The sequence below is a fragment of the Oncorhynchus masou genome, chromosome 5 (genome assembly GCF_036934945.1).
Source record: "Oncorhynchus masou masou isolate Uvic2021 chromosome 5, UVic_Omas_1.1, whole genome shotgun sequence".
NCBI classification, from domain to species: Eukaryota; Metazoa; Chordata; class Actinopteri; order Salmoniformes; family Salmonidae; genus Oncorhynchus; species Oncorhynchus masou.
In genome coordinates this window covers 71246831-71273427 of record NC_088216.1, presented here as the reverse complement: position 1 = coordinate 71273427, position 26597 = coordinate 71246831, and the positions used below count along the sequence as shown (strand labels likewise).

General features: G+C 43.3%; 2 protein-coding genes across 3 annotated transcripts; one reads left to right on the top strand and one right to left on the bottom strand.

Moving 5' to 3' along the window:
* Positions 1 to 944: 944 nt before the first annotated feature.
* Positions 945 to 7757, bottom strand: fam83d (family with sequence similarity 83 member D). The gene is made up of 4 exons (XM_064966646.1): positions 5724 to 7757; positions 3096 to 3263; positions 2817 to 2941; positions 945 to 2601 (listed from the first exon to the last, which is right to left on the bottom strand). The coding sequence occupies exons 1-4, from the start codon at positions 6204 to 6206 to the stop codon at positions 1590 to 1592; spliced, it is 1788 nt and encodes a 595-aa protein (XP_064822718.1). The 5' UTR covers positions 6207 to 7757; the 3' UTR covers positions 945 to 1589.
* A 57-nt stretch (positions 7758 to 7814) lies between these two features.
* Positions 7815 to 25764, top strand: LOC135540186 (zinc fingers and homeoboxes protein 3-like). Of its 2 annotated transcripts, XM_064966644.1 has the most exons (4): positions 7815 to 8067; positions 20159 to 20228; positions 20758 to 23723; positions 24355 to 25764. In XM_064966644.1, exons 3-4 carry the CDS (start codon positions 20968 to 20970, stop codon positions 24386 to 24388), a joined length of 2790 nt encoding a protein of 929 aa, XP_064822716.1. In that variant the 5' UTR covers positions 7815 to 8067; positions 20159 to 20228; positions 20758 to 20967; the 3' UTR covers positions 24389 to 25764. The 2 variants fall into 2 exon arrangements, with proteins under 2 accessions (XP_064822716.1, XP_064822715.1); XM_064966643.1 differs by lacking the exon at positions 20159 to 20228.
* Positions 25765 to 26597: the final 833 nt, after the last annotated feature.

Here is a 26597-nt window from a genome sequence, read left to right as displayed (position 1 = left end):
AGGAGATAACCGACATACCGGAAATACATTAGTCTAATGCGTATATTGTTATTGTATTACTGCATTTGTGCTGCCGCTCAGCTTCCCTTGACATATTCTCTGAAAATATTGGCTAGATGAACATCTACCACATGTAAAGCAAAGGCTACAGAGTGAAGAGAGATGATTTCCCTTGCAAAGTGGCCCACAAATACCCAGATGTTAAACTGAGACTCAAAAAATGATTGCCCTCAACATTATCATTCATATATATAAAAAAAAGATCTCCATAGTAATCACGTCTCATAATACAATGATCAGCATGTTTAAGCATTGGGCTTCAGAACACACTGTCACTGGTTCCAAGTACTCGTTGTGAGGTTGGAGAGTGTACATGTAATAAAGTGATAGATGAAAAAAGATACATCACATACTCCTTTATTTTAAGTGTCAGCAATAAAGTACATACATTGATATCATAACACGTAACTGCTTTCTCAGTACTCAGATTTAGTTTGTTCGATTCTGGGTAAACTTTTAACATTGCTAGAGACATGATAGATCAGAAGTATGGTATCAGAGATGATAGACTGATTTTTACATCAGAAGTGAATGGTTATCTGTAGGAGTTAGATGGCTTTGGGAATGTGTAGGGGAGACTTGTGGAGAGCTTAGAACCTAACAATGTCACTGAGGGAAAGAGGGTGATGTATAATTATGTCAGGATATGTTATTTTTAGCCATCAGGGATCCTCTGTGTGGAGAAGAGACACCGTCTGGTATCAATAACCATGACAGCCTTGGAGTTGGGGAGGAGTGAGCACTTTGGGGTAGAGGTCAGGTTAGATGAAGTGAGGAAGAACAGATATCACTAAAGTTCTGTCGAGCAACAGAGATGCATTGGCTGTTCAGTTGCAAAGGAGACTCAGCCTAGGGTTAAATATCCGTGCTTGAAAGAGAAATATCCGTGCTTGAAAGAGAAAGGGTTAAATATCCGTGCTTGTGTGAAAAGAGTTTTGGTCTGAATTACAGCTGTAACGACTCTTTGGGAAGAATTAAACTTGGTTAAGCTTCTCTAGTGTCCGTGAGTTATTTACTCAAAATTGGAACCTAACAAGTTATACAGCATTCTAACATTCAGTTTAACAAAATGTTAAAATGTTCATCAAATATCAATTTCTGAATTGAAATTACAGTATTTCTCAAATAAATCTTTGGACAATCTTATTGTTTCAATATATGTTTTTTTTTAAATCATCAAAACCATATATAGATTGTGTCTTACTGCATGTCTACACCTATATAGTCAAGGCAAATTACAGTATATCCATCGCCTGTCTCCTGCCATTTGACATCAGTTTCTAAAGTAGAAATGTTTAAACAGGGGTCAAAGAAAAGGAACAGATTCACAATAAAACTAGGAAGAAGGCTACATCACAACACAGACACAGTGACACATACTTTCAAATTCTAAACTCTAAGGAAGACTAATTCTCAAATGTCATATTGCTCTTTAAACCCATTTGTTTCAAGTAGTGTATACCTACGAAACACAGAGCGGTTTCTACAACACCCTCCACCTTCAAGCCCCTGCAGCCCTGTAAGTCCTGTTAGTGTAAACATCTAGCCCTTGGCCATGTGCCCATGCCCACACTGTCCATCAGCAGGCCAGGGTTATGCCCCTGCCTCTGTCTCCGCTCTTTCTGGGCATTGCATGCTCTGTGCAGCCCGGGCCCCAGGGCCATGTTGGTGAGGTCCACCAGCTCACGGCGGTGGGACAGCATGGTCACCATGTGCTCCAGCTTGGAGCGGATGGTGGAGTAGTGATACTGACGCTCTTTGGTCAGCTTGCGGAAACACTCCCTCAGGTTCCCATCAGGGGGTGCAGTACAGTGACGGACTGCAGGGCGACGGTCCACCCCATGGGGGGCGAGGTGCTGCCTGGGGGAGGTAGAGACAGAATCTGAGGAGGCGGCAGCTTCACTCTGAATGTTGTTGGTCTGAGTCGTGGTGCTGGTAATGGGAGTAAATGTAGCCTTGTTGGGGGAGAGGTGCTTAGTGTACTGAGTCAGATCAGTCTGCACTCCAAGGTCCACCGCAGGGCAGCTGGTCTGGGTGGAGACATGACAGCAGGTAGGGATGGAGGGTGTGACCTGCACATCCACTGCTGATGTGGCAGTGGTAGGGTCACCTGTGGGCAGGCACTGGGCGGCACTTCCAGCTAGGACCTCCTGCATGTGTCGCTGCTCCATCCAGTATTCCCCTATGGTGGAGGAGGCCGACTCCGGGCTGCTCTTCCCAGTCATTTCTCTGGAGGGCGGCACTGCCACAGCCTGGGCTCGGCTGGGTGTGCTGGTCAGACAGACAGTTTTCCCCAACACTTCCAGACAGACAGGCTTGACTGGGGGCCTCTCTTTCCCCGGTTGAGGGGATGAGGTGACGGGGTGTTTGATGAGAAGGTGGTCGTAGATGCCACTGTTTCGGGCACTGGCTGGGCCCCTGGTAATAACAGGCATGGACTGAGCGTACAGAATCCGGAACTCCTCATCAAAGTTCTCAGTGATCTGGCCAGACAACTCGATCATGTTGCTGCTGTTTAGTTTCCCATCAGTCCAATTGAACCTAAGAATGTAAGCAAAGGGCTTTACAGTTGTATACCCCATATCAGTCAAATAAGGATGGCAGGATGGAAGTCACTCACAGCAGCTCGGTTCATACAAGTTGAAAGTATTGAGTGTTTTATAGGCTTTTTGCTCGGGGGTCTTGTAAAAAAACTGGGACATTTTTCAATGCTATACTGCATATAATTATGTGGTAGTAAAGCAAGAAGTCTTTACCTGTAGGAACCTGTAGTCACTCTGTTCCCATCAATCAACATGAACCGTTCATGAACCTTCCCAGTAATCTTGGCCCCTGACCTCATGAAGTATGTACCACCAGTTATGGTCCGCACTCGCATTTGCTTTGTTGAGGAATGAAACAAAAACAATATGAAATACAAGCCAGTCACAGGTCACTTATTAAATACTGAATTATCATGCTTCTAAATCAGTAATAAAATATCAGCTTATCTGCAATAAGACATGACACACAGGTGGAGTCAAAACAACATATACCTTAAGATCGTCCAGGCGCACATTGATGTTGTTGCACATTTTGAGGAATGCTGGCACACAAGACCAGTCCAGCAGGATGTAGACTGGAACTCTGCGCTGTGTGCACGCCTCCTGGAGATCCTTAAAGATGTCCAGGTCTGTCAGAGAGTCTGTCACTATGGCAATCACCTGTAATGGTAAATCAAATCATTTGTTAGTCAAAGCACCATTGATATAGGCCCAGTTTACAATTTAAAAGAGGCTGCTCTTCTGCCTTACTATTTGTGAGGCGGGGTCACTCTAAATGGGCTCTTATGCATGCTTGTGCTCACAAACCAGGTCTTAATCAAACCTTAAGAAGGAGAAAACACTAAGCAGTGCCTCTATTGGCCACACTCTGCCGTGTATCTAGATGAGCTTCACTGCAGTCAACTGTGGTCTGCTGCCATGGCAATCATCTTTAATGCTTGGACTGCAAACAAATGTGTTTCTACGACATGGACAATCTGGACAATCAACAATAACTCAATAGCTTACAGATCAAGGGCCATTTGGGGCATTTCCTAAATTGTTATTCTGATACTGATGCTGATCAACTATAAGGCCTGAAGCAGAGAGAGTAATTAAATTCACTGTAAATACAAAGATGTAACTCAACTCTGATTTCTCCCACTTAGCTGTAAACCTACCTACAGCTCACCTGCACACAGAGGTAGATGACACACAAGGCTAAGCATTAAGAAAAGTGCACACCAACACTATTATATGTGAAAAGCATGTTCAGACACATTCATTAATGTACTATTACTGTAGGCGCTCCTCTGAACCAGACTTGGAGTTGAAGCTTTTCATCAATCTCGCCATTCTGGAACGCTAACTCATCAGGATGGTAAGGAAACTGCATTAAACTGACAGTTCCAAGCACGTCCAGAAATGTGTTGAGTTTGAACATGTGACTAACAAGTGTCTTTCTTTCCTCTGACCTTTCAATTATCTAGCACTCCTCACATTGGGTGATATCGTTTTCAAAAAGACTATCTGTGAATTATAAGAAAATGAAACAGTACTTTAAATATGACTATTGAGAAGAGCATCACAGCATAAAGGTTCATCCAGACCCCAGAAAGATGTAGTGTATTCGGAAAGTATTCAGACCACTTACCCTTTTCCACATTTTGTTACATTACAGCCTTATTCTAAAATTGATGAAATATTTTCCCCCTCAATCTACAGACAATACCCCATAATGACAAAGTGAAAAGATGGCCACTCTTCCTAGAGCTGGCCCCCCGGCCAAACTGAGCAATCGGGGGAGAAGGGCCTTAGTCAGGGAGGTGACCAAGAACCCGATGGTCACGCTAACAGAACCATAGAGGTCCTCTGTTGAGATGGGAGAATCATATCTGTAGCACTCCACCAATCAGGCCTTTATGGTAGTGTGGCCAGATTGAAGTCACTCCTCAGTAAATGTCATATTACAACCCACTTGGAGTTAGCCAAAAGGCACCTAAAGGACTCTCAGACCATGAGAAACAAGATTTTCTGGCCTGAACTATTTGGCCTGAATGCCAAGCGTCACATCTGGAAGAAACCTGCCACCATCCCTATGGTGCATCACGCTGTGGGGATGTTTTTAGCGGCAGGGACTGGGAGACTAGTCAGGACGGAGGAAAAGTTGAACGGAGCAAAATACAGACAGTACCTTGATGAAAACCTGCTCCAGAGTGCTCAGGACCTCAATGACCCTAAGCACACAGCCAAGACAATGCAAGAGTGGCTTCGGGACAAGTCTCTGAATGTCCTTGAGTGGCCCAAACTTGAAACTGATAAAACATCTATGGAGAGACTTGAAAATAGCTGTGCAGCAACACCACCCCATCCAACCTGACAGAGATTGAGAGGATCTGCAGAGAAGAATGGGAGAAACTCCCCAAATACAGGTGTGCCAAGCGTCATACCCAACAAGACTCGATGCTGTAATCGCTGCAAAGGTGCTTCAACAAAGTACTGAGTAAAGGGTCTGAATACTTACATTTACATATTTTTTGTAATAAATTTCCAAAAATGTCTAAAAACCTTTTTTTGCTTTGTCATTATGGGGTATTGAGTGCAGATTGATTGGGTTGGGGGGACGGGGGACGGACGACGACAATGTAATCGATTTTAGAATAAGGCTTTAATGTAAGAAAATGTGTAAAAAGTCAACGTCTGAATACATTCCGAATGCACTGTATATAGGCCTAGAATACCAGTCAGTTAGTGAGTGAGTGGATGCTTTGGATGGTCACGTTTGAGTAAACAGACACACCCAGGGTCAGGAGCCGATTGACTTGACTGACTCAAATCAAACAATCAATACGTGACTGGTATCGTTTGAATTTTACATCTGAGGTGTACAAAATTGAGTAAAATAGCAAAATGGTTCTTTCCATAGGATATAGGCCTAGCCCTGAAACAATCTGTATAAATAAGGCCATCATTGTAAATAAGAATTTGTTCTTACCTGACTTGCCTAATTAAATAATTAAATAAAGGTTACATTTTTTTTAAATGCACACATTAAACACTGTAGTCTACAGAGCCGACTAAGCTCAACAATTGAGTTGATGTTACTGTGGTCACCATTTTAGTGTTTTGTTAATGCATTACCTCCTTGGCACTTTGAATCATTCTTCTCGCAGCTTCCTTGCAACTATAGATGCATTCTCCATAACTGGGTTGGAAGTGGGCGACAGCACGAGTGACTCCTCGGTAAGAGCCCGATGTAAAGGCGGGCCAGCCGATTTCCAACAGCGGTGGCTCCACGTCCGAGACCTCGGGGAAGTAAGTGACCGAGGAGCAATCCATGGAGCTGCTTACCGACTGTTCAAAAACCGCGTCCTCTGCGTGGAGGGACACACCGCGAGGAACCACCGCAGCACCGCCAATGCGTCTGATCTCGTCATCCGAGAGAAAGTTCGGTATTCTCTCTTTTCTTAGAAATCCCAAAAACGAATCAACTCCACCTGAAATAAGTTCCTCTAACGCCAGTCGGTGCCTTTCGTTGTATAACTCCTTTACATTCAAATCATTTTCCTGTCTTCTTGACGGCCACCTTACAGGTGAATCTTCCAAACATTGCGATAGAGCCATAACGTTAAGTGAACTATTTAGAATAGACAGTAACCATTCAATTCAGTGTACCTCGTGATATAATGTAGCCTAGCCAGAAGAAGCAAATTTGTATTTTGCAATTTACTTAGTTCCAGCCCATCCGTAGTCAGTATTGGCTACTCGAAAGTTAGGAACCAGAATCGTGCAGACAAGCCTGCGCTATACACCTGTCACTCCGCTATAAGCGCTCGCTCATTGGCCAGCAGTTTGAATTTGGAGGCAAACAAACCCTATCCAGTATCCACTCTCAAATCACGACCTCAAATGCCCGGACTAGCCTACTGTAGAACGACTGTACATTTTGACACTACGAAAAATCACGGAAGGAGTAGGCTATATCGTATGATTATAAAACTAAGCACAAGCCTAATTATCTGACTGGCGACATTTATGTCCCTAATATTTAAAAAGGAGACCACGTAATCATTAATCATGTGTGTTATCTATCAAGTTACGTTAGTTGTGGTATCATGGTATAGATCATGTATGTGTAGTTTATGCCTAATAATTCAAACGTTTAAACAGTGTAGTTGGCAATAAAATGAATAATTAACCTTGCAATTAAAATGATGGACGCAATGTCCCAATGCCACATATTGGAACATTCTGTTTTTACCACAAGTCTATAACCAAGGAGTAAGACCATGTACATTTTTACAGACACGATGAAGGTTCACGGTAGGCCTTTGGGTATAGGCCTGGTCTGAAGTAAGCTATATCATATGATGATAAAATAGCACGTCTAATTGGCTGATTAATCATGACATTGATTCCTAATATTTAAAAATAATACCAGCCCAGCATGATTTAAAGTGATTGATAAGGTCTATGTATTCCTGAATTGAATTCAAAGGATTAAACATGTTGTTGGCAATCAAAATAATAATTATCATCTGGCAATGCAAATGATGGAGTCAATGTCCCCATATTGCCACTTATGGTGCCTTATGTTTACGCACACGTACTGTATAACCAACCAAGGAGTAAGAGCCTAGTCTTTGGTATACCTTATTTGTTTAATGGACCAGGGAAGCTAGCTAGCTATGACCTCAGATGGATTGTCCCTCGATGAATCTTGAGTCAGTAAAGCTGGAAAATGTAAATAGAAATAGGATATGGCGCGTCGGTGCGACATATTTGTGGCATGAGCTATCCACCCCTTTACGCGCACTATTCATTACGCTGAGCAGGCCTTTTTGATATTCAGGGACAATCTCACTCTCAACGTTCCTGTGGTTCGACAGACGAGGCGCCTTAACACACGTTAAATTGGCAAAACAGAGTTACCTCATTATTATGTAGCCTATTCATTAGGCTAGACTGATTTCATTATGTGGCAGGTAAGACCTTTTCTGATAGGAAAAGACGTCAAAATTATTAAGCCACATCTTTGGCAAATTCTCAAATACACTTCAGTTTTCAACAGGCAGACATCAAAATTTTGACCGACCGTGGTTCGTGTCCAACACTTTCGCTTCGTTAGAGCGTATCTCTCTATACATTCACCGTCCAACCCCCGCCCTTCTCCAAAATTTAGATGAAAGGGTTTAGGATGTTGGGTGACGCTCTGAATCACGTGTTCATAGGAAATACACTCCGTATAATTTTTGGCTACCTCGTCCTGCCGCCGACCACAGTTGTTTTCTGTCCATACAGTGTGCGAGGAGAGGTAATGTACCTTGCTGTGGTCACTGTCGGACGGGTTCACGCCAGTTTATCGGGTTCAACTGAGGAGAGGACCCACCCCCCTCCTCTCAAAGCGCAACGAATGGAGCTAATCTAATATTAATAATTTCTATATTAATGTCGTATTCCATTTTACCCCTGTCCAACTATCAAGGTAAGGACACTTTTCCTTGTAGCCTACAATAGAATAGCTCTAATTATTTTTGTATAATCACAGATAGTTTACTCCAATTCTGGCTATTGAATTGTATCTGGTGCTGTAGTCTAGGCAGTATATATGAAGTCGCCAATATATAAAATGGCGACAGTAGGTGGGGGGTGCCGAGTTAGGATTTTTGGGAATATGTTTTATTCTAACGTTACAGTATGAGTTGAAGATAGTCGCAAATAGCCCAAACACTGAGCCAATGTTTGCCAACAGGCTACTGGAGTGAAAGGGTTAACTCGACTTTTTGTTACAGTTTCAAGAATGTAGTCTACTCAACGTTGTACTTGCCCTGTCGCACGCTACAATGTGACGTTTCTGATTAATTTATTGCACAACGTTGAATATTTCCCCAGCTTTTTGAGCGAGTCAGTGCTTACTATTTCAGTTTACAAGTTCTAAGGACTTTTTTTATATAACGAATACATAATCTTATTGGATGTGATGTCGGTAGTCTAATTTAGACGACCAAAGACGTCCGGCTGGATTTACTACCCAAAATGTCTTCCCTTTTAATCTAAGAATTTTAAAGCGACGTTAATCCTTCCTTTCAAGTAATCAGTTCAGTAGGCTAATGTATGATGTTTAATTGCAGACATTGTTGTTTTAGCCTATGTATTGAACAATCTTGTTTTCCCACCTGTTACTGCCTTGCGTTGATGCTTAGAGCTCGACAATCAACTGCATTTTGGGAGCTGTCATCATGTTTTCGTCTGTCTTTTTTAACGTGTCAAACTGTCAGAATATTGCACACTGTAAACTTTTCCTCACGATTCCAATCTCACTAAAACAGACAAGACAGCGCACATTATTCATGTGTAGCCAATTAATTGACCCTGTAAAATCACATTTTTTGTTGTCTCTTAGCTGGCCATCATGCCTACACTTTATATTGGACCATAAGATGGTATTCTACCTCTTGAATGAGCAGCACAAAAAATTCATCTGAAAACTATTGGTTTAAATATTCAACCTTCTAATCAGGGGAAATGTGTGAGTGATTCATGCACATGCAATGAGCCAGGGGCTTCATGCCCATTGGAACTGAAGGAGCATGTCATGCTACCAGTGGTATAGGAAATATCATTTAAGGTTATTAAACTAGAATGAATATGCAGACACCTAATTTGACCATTATTGCCCCATCAAAATACATAGATGCATGAAGTTCGTAAAAGAGCCTCATTCTGCTCCTATGCTTGGCAGATGTCTCTCCTTACTGACTAATACAAAGCTAGACAAGCTAGCTCCCATAGCTTGGCTCCTCTAGGCTAGCTAGGTTCAGCCTAGTCCAGTGAGTGTGTCTGTGTAGAGGTTTGCACTCTTCTAGGCAGTTACACTGGGGGAATGTCAATTCCCTTTGTGGATCCCTGGGAACGTTCTTCCATCTCCCTTCTCGGAACTGTTCTAATGAGGCCAGGCATATTGCTTTTTATCCTGACTCCCTGCAATTAGGAACAGCTCACAGTTTTGGTTATGGCCATAACAGAGAGTGTTTGTATACACAGACACTGTGTAATGGGCAGAGAGTGCCCACCCCACTCTACAAAAAACATCCTTGTATGCCACTCCTTAGTTACTGTACGAATATACCGCTTTGAGGATTAAATGTTCTGTCTATTGACACCAGTCAGATAATATTTTTATGTCTTTGGCTTAGGCTTCACTGTGCCGTATAGTCATTGCCAGAGCACCCTCAAGGAGGTCATATGGTCGTGATTTGCAGTTTTAGCTGACATCGAGTGTATAACATTCCTCGAGTTCAGAGAGGAAAATCAGCTATCTAATGCCAACCAGATCTATTTCCCAGCAGTTCTGTACAAACAACCATATTCGTGATAACAGCATACTTCCCCCTCCTCACAAAAACAGTCCCATAAGCATACTACTTTGAGAGCTTTGTTATGTTAGTCTGAAAGTCTATACCACTCTGTATGGGTTTGCTCTTATTCTCTCCTATTCATCGTATGGTATTGCTTTTGTCTTAGGAGTATCGAGGCACAAAGCGATCGAAAGCCTCCCTGAGACAGCATGTTTGCTCAGTTCCAACCAAAAGAAACTTCTCTGCACTCGTGGAAGAAAAAAACTGGGGGCTAGAGAGGAGAGAGCCCCTGCCACTTTCTCTGTCCCGTGCAAGAAAGGTTTGGTCAGCAGGAGCTGGCATTTGCCAAGCTCTGGTACTTACAAGAGGCTGTGATGTCAGCCATTTTAGGTCGGACAGTACAATGCGCGATACGCCGCCATTTTTCTTAGTTTTTCTTTTCAAGTTGCCATATCAATGGCCTGGAGTCCAAGATACAGAACTGAAGGAGATATATTCATTAAAAAAACACAGAAATAGGTTCTCATTACTCAGGATTTTTTTTACACATTTTTTGTCTGTCATTCAGCCAGGCCATAGAGGAAGGCTTTGGTGAACAATATAAGATTGTGATGGATGACATGAAAATGCATTTGAACAGAACAAGAGATGCTTTGGCAGTGTACATTATACTGTATTACAATACCCCGGTCCTCAGACCTCTGTGCCAATTTTACAAGACGACACTGACAGGATGTCCTTTGCAATGTATATATCCCACATTTGTCTTTTATGAAAGGACTGTCAAAAATACTTAATCAGTAGAGTGGACTGTGCAGTTGAGCAGGTATTTTTGTATTGTCGTTGTGAGAAGGTGTCTTTACCACTGGCCAACCCAACCCCAATGGTCCGGAACAGCTAAGCCAAGACTGGCATTTTCAAAGATGGCACAGCAGGAGGATTAACTTTGTCCTTTGCCTGGCATAAAAGGTGGTCATTTATGTGTGTGCGTGTGTGTGTAAATGTGTCTGGTGGGTGTAGTCGAGAGACTCCTCTGTGTGTGGTGTGGTGGGCAAGGAGAAGAGAGGGGTTGCTATGGCAATGTTAACACATGAGTGGCACCGCCGACTGGTCTCCCAGCGGACCGGGCTGCAGTCATGGAGGTAAGGGGGGCAAGGAGGAGACGGTTGACAACACCTGCGTCTCTCAGCAGTCATTCACACGTTCACACACCCTTACTCATACTGGTACACACATAAATACATAGAATAGACAAATATACACACAGGCCCTGAAGACACAGTCAAACACAGAATTACGGGGCATACAAACGACCAGATGCTGAAGACAGATACACTGGGTTAACCACTTGCATCCTTGGCTGAAGGTGTGACAGTGGAGCTTACAACTCTGTAGTGAATGTGGATATTATGGACATACAAGCATTAACCCATTGGAATACACTTAAATTATGATGCGCAAACTAAGTCACAGCCATTCAGTCAAACACACATTACTAGACACAGAAATCATAATAGACACAGCAGACATCCAGACATGCAGGAAATTGAACAATGGCAAGTTGACGGACAGTCGTCTAAATAAGGTTCCCAGTGCTGGATCACGTTTCTCTTATAAATGAGACGCCATTGTTCCCAACATCTTCCTTGTTCAGGGAAGTAATTGCTATCTGTTTCTGACTTATATTTGGATGTCCAGTAAATCCACTCACATGACTTTAATCTATTTAATGAACATTTGGCAGAAGATGTACTCCTAAACAGATTTTTCCTATTGTTTAGGTGTGTCTATCAGGAACTGTTTTGTCTGTCCCACTTATGCCAGGCACAGTTTCTGTTGATTTTCAACTCAAAACCAGGGAAGCAGGCTGAGGCTGTCAGACTTTCAAGACAGCCGTGGATCACTGAAATGCTAATATATGGAAAACAAATGTTGTCATAAAACAGCCAAGATTTCTCATCAGCCCTTGACTGCAGCACCACAGACTGTTTACTGGCAGTTGAGTTTAAAGAGAAATATTTCTGAAAGCTTTGGTGTAAAACGATGTTGAAGAGAACAGGCAAGAAGGGTGTGTGTTGTGTGCGTGTATTGGAGGAAGTGGAATACTAAAACACGTTCTCTGTCATAATCACCCAGCTGTCTGTCTGGGTCTGCTTTCCGTATGTCGTTCTTCTCTGTCCCCTCACTCCTCAGTCATGTGACCAGCGACATGGCATTGCAAATACCAATCTGTTTGCAAATGTCAACAGTGCGAGTGCCTATGGACTATTTTATTGAATTTGTACCACTTTACACCCCTTCAGATATGAAGCCACATTTTTTCTAAACATTTTATTCTAAAAATCCAAACATGAAGTAGTCTCTTGAAATGAAATCATGCTGGCTGAGTTGAGCACACAAGGTAATACGAGGACTTTGCTTGTGAAGAGTGAGCGGAGGTGTTCTAAGAGCTTGTCTGAGTGCTCTGTCACTTTGCCTCAGTTCAGATCAGTACTCACCAGAGATGAAACTCTTTTAATCTCAGCCATAGAGCCAGTGCCAGTATCGGGACATATGACACACCAGGAGACGGTGCTCGTCTGAGTCGTCTCCTTCAGCGCTGAAACACGAGGCCCCTCTTTTCAGAGTGCACCATTCATTGGCTCCAGTCCCTGTCTGGGAAGCCCTTGTCTTGTGTCTGATCGCACGTCTTGCTCGCTAGATAATGCACCCCATTCTTTTGAAAGGTGACCTGGTTCTTTATGTACCCTTGCTCAACTTTTGGCCTGTCTTTGGTTTTTCATGCAGGAAATTTGATGTTTTAGGAGGAGAGATACCAGGGCAACGGCTGTCTTGCCACTAGAATATTGCTCAGCACAGTACTCTTGTCCTGGACCACATCCACACAGGCTACATCAAATAACTTATTAGTGCTCAGATAACATTATTTTCCATCACATGGTCTTTTTTTAAATGGCATGGCCTTTGTATTTTTTTACCCCTTTTTCTCCCCAATTTCGTGGTATCCAATTAGTAGTTACAGTCTTGTCTCATTGCTGCAACTCCCGTATGGACTCGGGAGAGGCGAAGGTCGAGAGCCGTGTGTCCTCCGAAACCCAACCCAACCAAGCCTCAATGTTTCTTGACACAATGCCCATTTAACCCGGAAGCCAGCCATACCAATGTGTCGGAGGAAACACCGTACACCTGGCGACAGTGTCAGCGTGCACTGTGCCCGGCCCGTCACAGGAGTCGCTAGTGCACGATGGGACAAGGACATCACTGTCGGCCAAACCCTCCACTAACCCAGACGACGCTGGGCCAGTTGTGCGCCGTCCCATGGATCTCCCGGTCGCGGTCGGCTGTGACAGCCTGGAATCGAACCCAGAATCTTGTCAACCTTTTTTTTTCTAGAGTTCCCAGTTGTCTTGAAAGCACCATTCGTCACTTGCCACATCATCATGATTGCATCATCATCATGATGTGGCTAGTCTGATGGTGCTTTCAAGACAACTGGGAACTTGGAAAAGAACAAGGTCAAATCATGACCTCAGTGATCTTCAAGTCGGAAAGCAAGAGCTCTAGAAAGATGCCTGAGTTTCCGACTTGGAATTCCGAGTTCCAAGTCTGAGATTTCCCAGTTCCCAGTTGTTTTGAACGCAGCATCAGTACCAGTCTCTTTTAGTCTGGTTACCGGTCTTTTTAGCTAACATTCCACTCCTTGCCACTCTTGTCATTTGCTTTCTGCAATCTCAACGTTCAATATAGAGCCAGATTTATGGCACAGTTGCTGATTGGTAGTTGGAAACAACATTAATATTTTCCATTACAACGTAATGGAACATGTGGGGCTTGCAAATGTTGCGCAATATATAGTTTGAATTTTAAGAACAACAATAAACAATACCGTTACGACCTGCTGCAGTCAATGCAAGATCATGTTGTTCATAGTGGCTAGAGAAGACTCCGTAATGAGAGAGAATTAATGATACTGAAAATATTAGCCAACAAGATTCAATTGAGCTGTTTGCTTCAGTTGCATCCCCATTAATGATAACGAGAGGAAAGAAACTCAAAAACCTGTTGTCATTCCTCGCACATATGCTGATCATCATAATTTTCTTATATTTTAATTTTTTTTATATTATTTGTCATTAAGTGATGGAGTCTAGACAGGTTACTTTAGGAAACTTTTTGAATGGAATTAGCAAACTCACACGTGTCCTAAAAGTTTAGATGATAAAAGCATACTACACTGAGCACTCGTGCTTGGCTGCCATTTTGGGACAGTTTCAACAGTGGACTAATGAAAAACACACCAAAACATTGTTTTTAGTGGATTTTTCCTTTAACTACGGTATCATAACCAGTAACTTAACTTCATCGGCTGCCCATCCACTGTCCACACTATACTAAAACCATAGCATCACATTTAATTAGATGAGCACGAGAAGACCAGACTCTTGCATGAGAGCTATAGCCTTCGTCTCAATGGAATGCACTCACTAAACCTGCTGTCAGGGGTTAATTGTGTGCTGTATAATGACCTCTCCGCTGGCTAAACATACAGCAAATGCCCACGTCTGGATGCAGCAAACCGGGATTACTGCATAAGAGGCTGGTGACCTATTTTTTTTGTGGTGTTTTTTTTTTTTGTTGAAAGGGAGCCGTCATTAGAAATAAAAAGAGGCAGTTACAAAAAGGACGTCACAGCCCATCTGGGATCAACATGTATTGTGGGCAGTCATTTGGGATTTTAAATTCTGGAACAGGTTCATTTTTTATTTACCAACCAGCAGGCCATGGTGAATGCATACATGTGACTCCATTCAGTTTCACTGGCTGAAGACATATCGTTTTGTTTTAGGAGTGTAGCCATGTTCAAGAGAATGTGGATGACTGTAAATAATTTGACTTAAGATTTCAATAACGTAATCGTGTGCTCATTCTGCATACTGAGCAGTGGGCTCCATTGTAATATATAAAGTAATAACACTCCTTGTAATAAATACTTTTAAGTACTGAGAGCGGCACTGATGAGGATGATGATGAACATTCGCTAAAGAGAGCTTACACATGTCTATCTACCAAAGCATCATGATTTCTCTGTGAGAACTAGATGAATCAAGAGCAGTTTTCAACACCACATCACACATGAACAAATTCACAGCAAGAGAGGCAGAGAGAGGGAGAGACATAAATATATAGAGCGGGAGAGAAAAAATATGTGTGGGGAGGGTAGGGTTCACCAAGAGTGCAGCGAGTAAGAGAAGCAGATTCGTGTTCTCACTTTCTGATTCTGTTTTTGTGCTCAGAATGTTACATATGATAGAGTGCCCAGAGAAACAATCATTGTGAGATATTTAGCTACATAACTGTAGAAACAGAATACGCGGAAATCACTGACCTGTGTCCTGAAGCGGTTTCAAACTGCATTAAGGGGTGTGTGTGCATATGTAACATTTTTAGCAATTGTGAGGAACGTCATGCGTGAGTGTTTTACAGTATAAAGGGGGTATTCATGGATGGATAGACATCATGCACCCCAAAAATCTGACGGGGCACAAAGTATGTGAGGATGGCTGGGGGTTGGTCTGGAAGGGGGATAGGCCTCCGGTCCGGATGTTGGAGAATTTAACATTTTTCAAACACCTGAAATAGCTTTTCCTGCAATCTAGAGCCATAATCATTATGCTTAATTCAATGCATTATTGAGCTGTCTGTATCCTCCCGACTGGTGGTTCGTATATTTAAAACGTATACATATATATAATATATACACAGTGGGGAGAACAAGTATTTGATACACTGCCGATTTTGCAGGTTTCCCAACTTACAAAGCATGTAGACGTCTGTAATTTTTATCATAGGTACACTTCAACTTTGAGAGACGGAAAAAATATAGTAAATCACATTGTATGATTTTTAAGTAATTAATTTGCATTTTATTGCATGCAATAAGTATTTGACAACATCAGAAAAGCAGAACTTAATATTTGGTATAGAAACCTTTGTTTGCAATTACAGAGATCATACGTTTCCTGAAGTTCTTGACTAGGTTTGCACACACTGCAGCAGGGATTTTGGCCCACTCCTCTATACAGACCTTCTCCAGATCCTTCAGGTTTCGGGGCTGTCACTGGGCAATAAGGAATTTCAGCTCCCTCCAAAGATTTTCTATTGGGTTTAGGTCTGGAGACTGGCTAGGCCACTCCAGGACCTTGAGATGCTTCTTACGGAGCCACTCCATAGTTGCCCTGGCTTCAGCCACGACCCATCTTCAATGCTCTTACTGAGGGAAGGAGGTTGTTGGCCAAGATCTCGCGAAACATGACCCCATCCATCCTCCCCTCAATACGGTGCAGTCGTCCTGTCCCCTTTGCAGAAAAGCATCCCCAAAGAATGATGTTTCCACCTCCATGCTTCACGGTTGGGATGGTGTTCTTGGGGTTGTATTCATCCTTCTTCTTCCTCCAAACACGGCAAGAGTTTAGACCAAAAAGCTCTATTTTTGTCTCATCAGACCACATGACCTTCTCCCATTCCTCCTCTGGATCATCCAGATGGTCATTGGCAAACTTCAGACGAGCCTGGACATGCGCTGGCTTGAGCAGGGGGACCTTGCGTGCACTGCAGGATTTTAATCCATGACGGCGTAGTGTGTAACTAATGGTTTTCTTTGAGACTGTGGTCCCAGCTCTCTTCAGGTCATTGACCAGGTCTTGCCGTGTAGTTCTGGGCTGATCCCTCACCTTCCTCATGATCATTGATGCCCCACGAGGTGAGATCTTGCATGGAGCCCCAGACCAAGGGTGATTGACCATCATCTTGAACTTCTTCCATTTTATAATAATTGTGCCAACAGCTGTTGCCTTCTCACCAAGCTGCTTGCCTATTGTCCTGTAGCCCATCCCAGCCTTGGGCAGGTCTACAATTTTATCCCTGATGTCCTTACACAGTTGTCTGGTCTTAGCCATTGTGGAGAGTTTGGAGTCTGTTTGATTGAGTGTATGGACAGGTGTCTTTTATACAGGTAACAAGTTCAAACAGGTGCAGTTAATACAGGTAATGAGTGGAGAACAGGAGTGATTCTTAAAGAAAAACTAAGGTCTGTGAGAGCCAGAATTCTTACTGGTTGGTAGGTGATCAAATACTTATTGCATGCAATAAAATGCTAATTAATTACTTAAAAATCATACAATGTGATTTTCTGGATTTTTGTTTTGGATTCCGTCTCTCACAGTTGAAGTGTACCTATGATAAAAATTACAGACCTCTACATGCTTTCTAAGTAGAAAAACCTGCAAAATCGGCAGTGTATCAAATACTTGTTCTCCCCACTGTATATATGCTTCTCTGCATATCTGCAAAAATCTGGGTAAATTGATTGATAAACATATTCATTACATTTAGTTATTGCTTGCTTTTCTCAAGTCTACCAACCTTGCAGCAGGCATGCCAGCTAAGGTAGTTGGACAAGCTAGCTACTCTAACTTGACTGATAGCCTGAAATGGCTTCTTGGCAGGTAGTTATGAGTTTGGCAACCTATCTGAGCTAGCTAAAGCTAACTTCATAAAATTGCTAGGTGGCTACCCCAACCATGATCACCCTAGAAATATCAGACTGTAGGGACCATGGCACTAAATCAAATCAAATCAAATGTATTTATATAGCCCTTCTTACATCAGCTGATATATCAAAGTGCTGTACCCAGCCTAAAACCCCAAACAGCAAGCAATGCAGGTGTAGAAGCATGGTGGCTAGGAAAAACTCCCTTGAAAGGCCAAAACCTAGGAAGAAACCTAGAGAGGAACCAGGATATGAGGGGTGGCCAGTCCTCTTCTGGCTGTGCCGGGTGGGGATTATAACAGAACATGGCCAAGATGTTCAAATGTTCATAAATGACCAGCATGGTCAAATAATAATAATCACAGTAGTTGTCGAGGGTGCAACAAGTCAGCACCTCAGGAGTAAATGTCAGTTGGCTTTTCATAGCCGATCATTGAGAGTATCTCTACCGCTCCTGCTGTCTCTAGAGACTTGAAAACAGCAGGTCTGGGACAGGTAGCACCTCCGGTGAACAGGTCAGGGTTTCATAGCTGCAGGCAGAACAGTTGAAACTGGAGCAGCAGCACGGCCAGGTGGACTGGGGACAGCAAGGAGTCATCATGCCAGGTAGTCCTGAGGCATGGTCCTAGGGCTCAGGTACTCTGAGTGAGAGAAAGAAAGAATGAGAGAATTAGAGAGAGCATACTTAAATTCACACAGGACAAGACAGGAGAAATACTCCAGATATAACAGACTGACCCTAGCCCCCCGACACATAAACTACTGCAGCATAAATACTGGAGGCTGAAACAGGAGGGGTCAGGAGACACTGTGGCCCCATCCGATGATACCCCCGGACAGGGCCAAACACGCAGGATATAACCCCACCCACTTTGCCGAAGCACAGCCCCCACACCACTAGAGGGATATCTTCAACCACCAACTTACCATCCTGAGACAAGGCCGAGTATAGCCCACAAAGATCTCCTAGAGACGACATAAAAGAGCACCAGTAAGCCAGTGACTCAGCCCCTGTAATAGGGTTAGAGGCAGAGAATCCCAGTGGAGAGAGGGGAACCGGCCAGGCAGAGACAGCAAGGGCGGTTCGTTGCTCCAGAGCCTTTCCGTTCACCTTCACACTCCTAGGCCAGACTACACTCTCATATGACCCACTGAAGAGATGAGTCTTCAGTAAAGACTTAAAGGTTGAGACCGAGTCTGCGTCTCTCACATGGGTAGGCAGGACATTCCATAAAAATGGAGCTCTATAGGCAAAATCCCTGCCTCCAGCTGTTTGCTTAGAAATTCTAGGGACAATTAGGAGGCCTGCGTCTTGTGACCATAGCGTACATGTAATGCTTTGTAGGTTAGCAGTAAAACCTTGAAATCAGCCCTTGCTTTAACAGGAAGCCAGTGTAGGGAGGCTAGCACTGGAGTAATATGATCACATTTTGTGATTCTAGTTAGGATTCTAGCAGCCTTATTTAGCACTAACTGAAGTTTATTTAGTGCTTTATCTGGGTAGCCAGAAAGTAGAGCATTGCAGTAGTCTAACCTAGAAGTTACAAAAGCCTAGATTAATTTTCCTGCATAATTTTTGGACAGAAAGTTTCAGATTTTTGCAATGTTATCTAGATGGAAAAAAACTGTCCTTGAAACAGTCTTGTTATGTTCGTCAAAAGAGAGGTCCAGAGTAACGCCGAGGTCCTTCACAGTTTTATTTGAGACGACTGTACAACCATCAGGATTAATTGTCTGATTCAACAGAAGATCTCTTTTGTTTCTTGGGATCTAGAACAAGCATCTCTGTTTTGTCCGAGTTTAAAAGTAGAAGGTTTGCAGCCATCCACTTCCTTATGTGTGAAACACAGGCTTCTAGCGAGGGCAATTTTGGGGCTTCACCATGTTTCATTGAAATGTACAGCTTTGTGTCATCCGCATAGCAGTGAAAGTTAACATTATGTTTTCGAATGACATCCCCAAGAGGTAAAATATATAGTGAAAACAATAGTGGTCCTAAAACGGAACCTTGAGGAACACCGAAATTTACAGTTGATTTGTCAGAGGACAAACCATTCACAGAGACAAATTGATATCTTTCTGACAGATAAGCTCTAAACCAGGCCAGAACTTGTCCGTGTAGACAATTTTGGGTTTCCAATCTCTCCAAAAGAATGTGCTGATCGATGCTATCAAAAGCAGCACTAAGGTCTAGGAGCACGAGGACAGATGCAGAGCCTCGGTCTGACGCCAAATAAAGGTAATTTACCACCTTCACAAGTGCAGTCTCAGTGCTATAATGGGGTCAAAAACCAGACTGAAGCATTTCGTATATATTGTTTGTCTTCTGGAAGGCAGTGAGTTGCTGCGCACCAGCTTTTTCTAAAAATTCTAGAGAGGAATGGAAGATTCGATATAGGCCGATAGTTTTTAATATTTTATGGGTCAAGGTTTGGCTTTTTCAAGAGAGGCTTATTACTGCCACTTTTAGTGAGTTTGGTATACATCTGGTGGATAGAGAGCCGTTTATTATGTTCAACATAGGAGGGCCAAGCACAGGAAGCAGCTCTTTCAGTAGTTTCGTTGGAATAGGTTCCAGTATGCAGCTTGAAGGTTTAGAGGCCATGATTATTTTCATCATTGTGTCAAGAGATATAGTACTAAAACACTTGAGTGTCTCTTGATCCTAGGTCCTGGCAGAGTTGTGCAGACTCAGGCCAACTGAGCTTTGGAGGAATACACAGATTTAAAGAGGAGTCGGTAATTTGCTTTCGAATGATCATAATCTTTTCTTCAAAGAAGTTCATGAATTTATTACTGCTGAAGTGAAAGCCATCCTCTCTTGGGGAATGCACTAGGTATTACAGAGAGAGAGATTTTTTTATTATTAAATAAATAATTTCTTAAACCGGACAGATCTGGGGGTGCACATGCCCCTGTGTCCCCTATGGGTATGAAGCCTCTGCATGGATGTGTGTGTGTGTGCCAACACTCATACCAAACGTCTTAAATATGTGAACAGTGGCTCAAATGTGAACAGTGGCTCTCATCCAAGGTTGGCAGAAGAATTTGGCATTAATATGAGGCACATGATCAGGATGATCATTAGACACACGCTGATGGTATGGGTAGGGGGTTAAGGACCCATATAGAAGGATAGGATACAACCATCGTTTTTTTACTGACAGTGTAAAAATAACTAAATAGCTAATAACCAATTGTGTGTGGTGTTATTCTTATAAGGAATGATTTACCTTATCACATATTTGTTCTGTTTTCTCTCCTATAGGTTCCCAGTGAACTGCTAAAACAGTCTAACCCTAACTCTTCGTGTGAGAGGAGCCCCAGAAGCTGAGGGCAAACATGAAGCAACACTGTGAAGTCATCGCGGCTGGCCCATGACACTTAAACTCTCAGCCCTATCCACAAACCACTCGCCCTCCGTTACCATACGGGACAACCAGTCAGTCACTCATCATCTGCACACAGCTACATTACAATGGCCAGCAAAAGGAAGTCAACAGTGCCCTGTATGATCACATCCAAAAGCAAACACATGCGTGAGGAGATCATACTTGGCTGCCTTCCTGAGCTCCTACCCACAATCCCAGAGGACAGCATCCTCAGTATATCTGGAGAAGACAGAGGCCATTTCTCCCATGATTCCTCCAGACCTGAAAGGGGCGACAAATGGCAGAAAGGTAGCACATACAGCTGCCCACCCTGCCGCTTTGAGTCCAGAGAGCTGAACTACTTTTTGGACCACCTGCACAACTGCCACATAGACTTCAGGGCCCAACCCTGCTTCTCCTGCCTGAACTGTGGCGTGTCAGTGGTCAGGTTTGAGGCCCTGGCCCTGCACAATGCTAAAGCACACCCTGGGGTGTCAGGGGGCTCTGTCTCCGCTTCCCTGCATGTCAGTAAGAGAGATGGTGCAACCACCGTAGAGCAGAGTCTGTTCACCACCAATGGGGAGGACTCGAGCGATACTGCAATCTTTCTCACTAAAACACCTATAGTGAGGGTGATGAAGGCCAAGGGAGAGCACAAGAAGATTGTGGTTTCCCACACGGTGGAGGTGCAGAGGATAGACACTGGGAAGAAAATGGAGCGGACAGACCCCACCATGTTTACGAATGTGCCTCAACTACAAAATGGGTCTCTCAGTGGGACCGGTGGTGCTGCTATGTTGAGAAACCCTGTCACTCATGTGATAACAACAACAGTGCCCAATCAAACCTATCACCAGCACAGCTCTCCCACCTTCTCCTCCATCTCAGATTCCAGCAAAAACCTTCCAAAGGTGATGATTCCCCTGAGCAGCATCCCCACTTATGATGCTGCCATGGACACCAGCAGCTTTCTCAAGACTTCCTTTGGTAAGTTCCCCTACCCGACCAAAGCTGAGCTCTGCTACCTGACTGTGGTCTCTGATTGGCCAGAGGAGCAGATCAAACTGTGGTTCACTGCCCAGAGACTCAAACAGGGGATCAGCTGGTCCCCCGAGGAGATAGAGGAGGCCAGGAGGAAGATGTTCAACACGGTCTTCCAAGGAGCAGCACCCCAAAAACAGCCCCCCAAGCAATGGCACACAAATCATATTGTGACCCATCACACTGTCCATGCCCAGCCTGCTCCAGTGGGCCCCAGCCACCAGGCTGCCAAGGTGACCCATGGCAGTGTAGTGAGCAGGCATACTGGAGTCATATCCACTTCGGCTAGCATGTCAGCCGCTGGTCACCCGGTCACCACTAGGGTCTCTTATGCTACCCCAACCATGATCCCCCCAAAATATCAGACTGTAGTCAGCAGAACAACACAGGTAGTGGCCAGGAACACTATCCCCACTACTGTGGCCAGCCAGGAGTCTGACAAGACTGTTGCTCTGAGGCTGGGAAACAGTTGTGTCATTAGCACCAGCTGCAGAAGCAGCCGTAACAGTAGTAGTTGCAGTAGTAGCAGCAGTAACAGTAGTAGTTGCAGTAGTAGCAGCAGCATCAGTAGTAACTCCTCCATCAGTAGTAACGACAGGGACCATGGCACTAGGAAACCAATGAACAACATCAGTTCCAGCAACAGCATTGTCAGTTGCTCCTCCAACATTGGCAATAAAGATGACTGTAGCACTGACAGCCATGACAAACCAAACAATCAAAGCAGCAGACATATTAGCATTGCATCTGTCTTGGAAGGCTGCAGCAACAAAGGTAAAGTGATCATGAGTAACACCAGCAAATCTAACGTTATCGCCTATAACATTCATAGCAATGGAAACATAGCTAACCAGGATCAGTACACATCAACAAAGAGCGATGATGACAGTAACAACAACAATATCCACAAGTCCAAAAATGGCAGTTTTAGCAGTGGCTACTCCAGCACTAGAAATTATGACAGTGTCAACAACCTGAACCTTGCCAGCAAAGCCCAAAACGAAAACACCAGCATCAGTGTCATTACCAAAAGCAGCAGTAGCAGCAACAGCACATCTATCATTAAGGATGGCAAATGCATCAAGGAGGTTCCTATTAAAGCTTTTTCAGTCCTGCGGCAGCTTATCAAAGAGGAAGACCATTTTGGGGATGACAGACCCTGCCCTGAACTAAAAATTGACCCCATCAAGATCAACCTGCAGAGGCTCATGGTGAGCGATCCAGCTGCCAAACCTGGTTCAGAGGCCTTCCCTCCAGAGCTCAAGTCTGAGACACATGTCTCAGACCAGTCACACCCATCCAAGAAAAGTCCCCAGCAGGTGCACCTTTTGAGGCAGGCATTCACCAGCACACTGTGGCCCAGCAGCCAGCAGTATGAGGAGCTGAGTATCATGACGGGCCTGCCAAATCCAGAGGTGGTCCGCTGGTTCAGCGACAGCCGCTACATCCACCAGAACGGCCAGCTGAAATGGCTGGAGGGCTACCAGTGCCTACCAGTAGAGGGAGAGGAAGGAAAGGGCCACAGAGACTCTGGAGCAGGGGCACTGATCAATCCCCAGGAGGTTAATAGGAAACTAGTGGAACTGGAGGTGAACAAGCAGCTTGATGAAGGACCTAAGGAGCTCCACTCGGGGCAGCTGGGATTCTGGTGGGGCGCAGACACACAGAGGCCACTGCTGAGTGCAACAGAGCCAGAGGAGACTGGGGAGAGAGGGAGAGCTGTGGAGACAGAAGAACTACATGGTCACTGGGCAGAGAGGGAGGAAGACCACCCTCAGCCGGTTAACAGCCAGGCCTTTGGGGAGAAGCAGGCGGAGGCCAGGTGAGTTTTATCAGTTACCGTTGTCTAATGAAAATGACTCAATCTGTGATCACCCCATACCTTCATGGAATGTACTGTATATGTTAGGTCAGTTGTTTACTTGCCAGGCTCTTTGAGACTGATGATGATTTTTCAAAGGTTAATATTGCTCCTTGGCCATAACAGAATGTCAAACACTATACTGTTGATTTCTACAGTAGCTATATATTGTTCTGAAACTGGATATGGTTTATTTAGGGCTTTGTAAACTGTGAAAATTATGTTTGTAGTTGTTACTGTGATTTTGGAAGAAACAAAAAAACCCAGGGAGGGAGTGTGGATACTCATACAGAGTGGCTTTCACAGACAATCAAAGGTCTGTGTATTAGAAGGTCTGTGTATTTTTAGAAGAGTTGGAGTCTGGGCCATTGAATTATAGATTAAGAGAGTGTTAATATATGTGAATAAATCATGAAATTTGTCTTTTATGAGTTGGCTGTTACATAACTTAGTCTCTGATTTCCTATCACATGTTGAGGATGCTGATTCTAAAGACACTTAATATGACGTGTATTCATGGGAAATGTCATTTAATCAGAACAATATTGTACTAATACGTGTGTGTACGCGTGTTGTGTGCACGTGTTTTCAGGGATCGTCTGAGGATAGAGCTGCTTGAAGTCTGATGGAGTGGGCCAAACGTACTAGGGGTACAGGATGGGTTGGCTGTCCGGCATTACAGATGGCCATGATCTGGTGTGTTCATTATGACAGCAGATGTGATTGTTGCTGGACCGTTGGAATGTAACTGTGAATACCCCCCCCACCCCTTATACCATCACTTCCTGCCATCCTCTAAAGAAATAACTTCTCACCATTGAGTCCTGTGATGTTCAAGCCTTTCTTCATGCTTCTTTGTGGTCATGTGATGAATAGGATGATGCACGTAGAGGGCGGTAAGACATGAGACAGAAAGGAGGCGCACACTGACTGGACAACTGACTTGAGGGAAGATGGGAGAGGGATGTACAGTATATGATTCAAACTGCACTATAGAGGGTTTTCGTAGACTGGACAAAATGACAAGTGTCTAGGAGATGTTATTGTTGGCTTTGTGATATTTTTTACTTTTTTTTTTAGCAACCAGTACTTCACTGCCTTGAATTTTACTTTTCTCTGTAAAACATTTTTTTCCCCCAATTCTTACTCTTCTTCTATAGTCACTGTAAGTCCAGAAGCAATTGAGCATTTAGTTTTATTTAGCTCTGTATAAATGTTGATCACTTAACAGTTCAGCTATACGCAACAGACAATACAATGTACTAAAAGACAACAATGCTAAAGCCACACTGCCCCAGAGTAAAGATATTGGCAGAGAGCTAACGGAATCAATACACTGCCCTGGCTTCATCTGCAAACCCAAACATAAACGAAGCCTGTCATGCAAACGTTGCCTTACTCAGTCTGTCCATGCATTTATGACTGGTCTGCCCATCACTTATAGCTTTCCAGCTGCTGTGATGTTGAGATCAAAACAAGGTGCCAGTGCATTAGTCACTCCTGTGATGGTCTACATCTATGAATAAAAACAATATGCTGCTTCTGTATTCTTGGAAAAGCTTAACATTCAGCTGTAATAATATGAAATATCATTACTGGCAAATGTTATAAAATAAAGGTAAATTTGATCAAATGCCCTGGAGGACACAGAGGTAGGTCTTGTGCTAGCTAGAGAGCCAAATGAAGAGATCTTTTCACTCTACTGAATTTTCATACAAACGTAGTCACTACATAAATCCTACAAAGCTGCATCTCTGATAAGCTGCTAAATAAGCGAAGAACGGTGCTATACCATCCAAATTGGAGGCGATCTCCTACCAGCAGTGTATGCACTTGTGAATGTTATCAATTTATTTTGGTTAAAAAAATTATGAAAACAAATCTGGACTTACGGTGTTATGATCACTTTTAACTTTTATGAAATAGTTTGATCAAAAAGCACTGTTGTATCATCCTTTCTACACTTTGAATCTTTACTGAATAAACTCACTGAGAAACTTTACTTGTTTTTTTTATTGCCACATTAAAAGCTATCACACCTGTAGAATGATTATAGTACATGACATTTGGTAATGGATATTTATATGGGTGTATTCATTTACATAAATTGCATTGAAGAATTGACAAACAAAGAATTGGCAGGTTATTTTATAAACACAGGTAGTGCCATCTACTGGTAAGAGGACAAGTTGATGCACTGTTCTCTCCATTAAGAACTACATGCCAACAAGAAAAATCAATTGGTTAGGGAAATTGATCTCTATAATCATTATTTCCAGGGTACTGTATTTGGCAAGTTGTAATCAGAGACATACAAAACTGTATTGCGTAGGCCTATGTCAATATGAACAGCTCGATCTTGGGACTCCAAATCTAACAAGGCCTGATCACTAGCTACTTTTGAAATGATTTTCCATACTTAAGTCTAGGGACATGAAAGAATGCATAATAATGGGTTTAAAGATGTAAGACATTTTAGATACCTTTGTTACGATAGAGGATATCCAAAATCTGCAGATGTTGGCCTTACTGAGGATATTTATTGAACAATGCTGAAAACATTATGCATATTAGTCCAATCAGCCTCAGTTATTGCTCATGTTGAATGGATCCCTGCTCAGAAACATGCCCTCAAGTTCAAATGGACCATCTTAAGCAATAAGGCACCTTGGAGGTTTGTGGTATATGGCTAATATACCACGGCTAAGGGCTGTTCTTTTGCACGACGCAACACGCAGTGCCTGGATACAGCCCTTAGCCGTGGTATACTGGCCATATACCACAAACCTCCGAGGTGTCATAAGGCCATTATTAATTGGTTACCAATGTCATTAG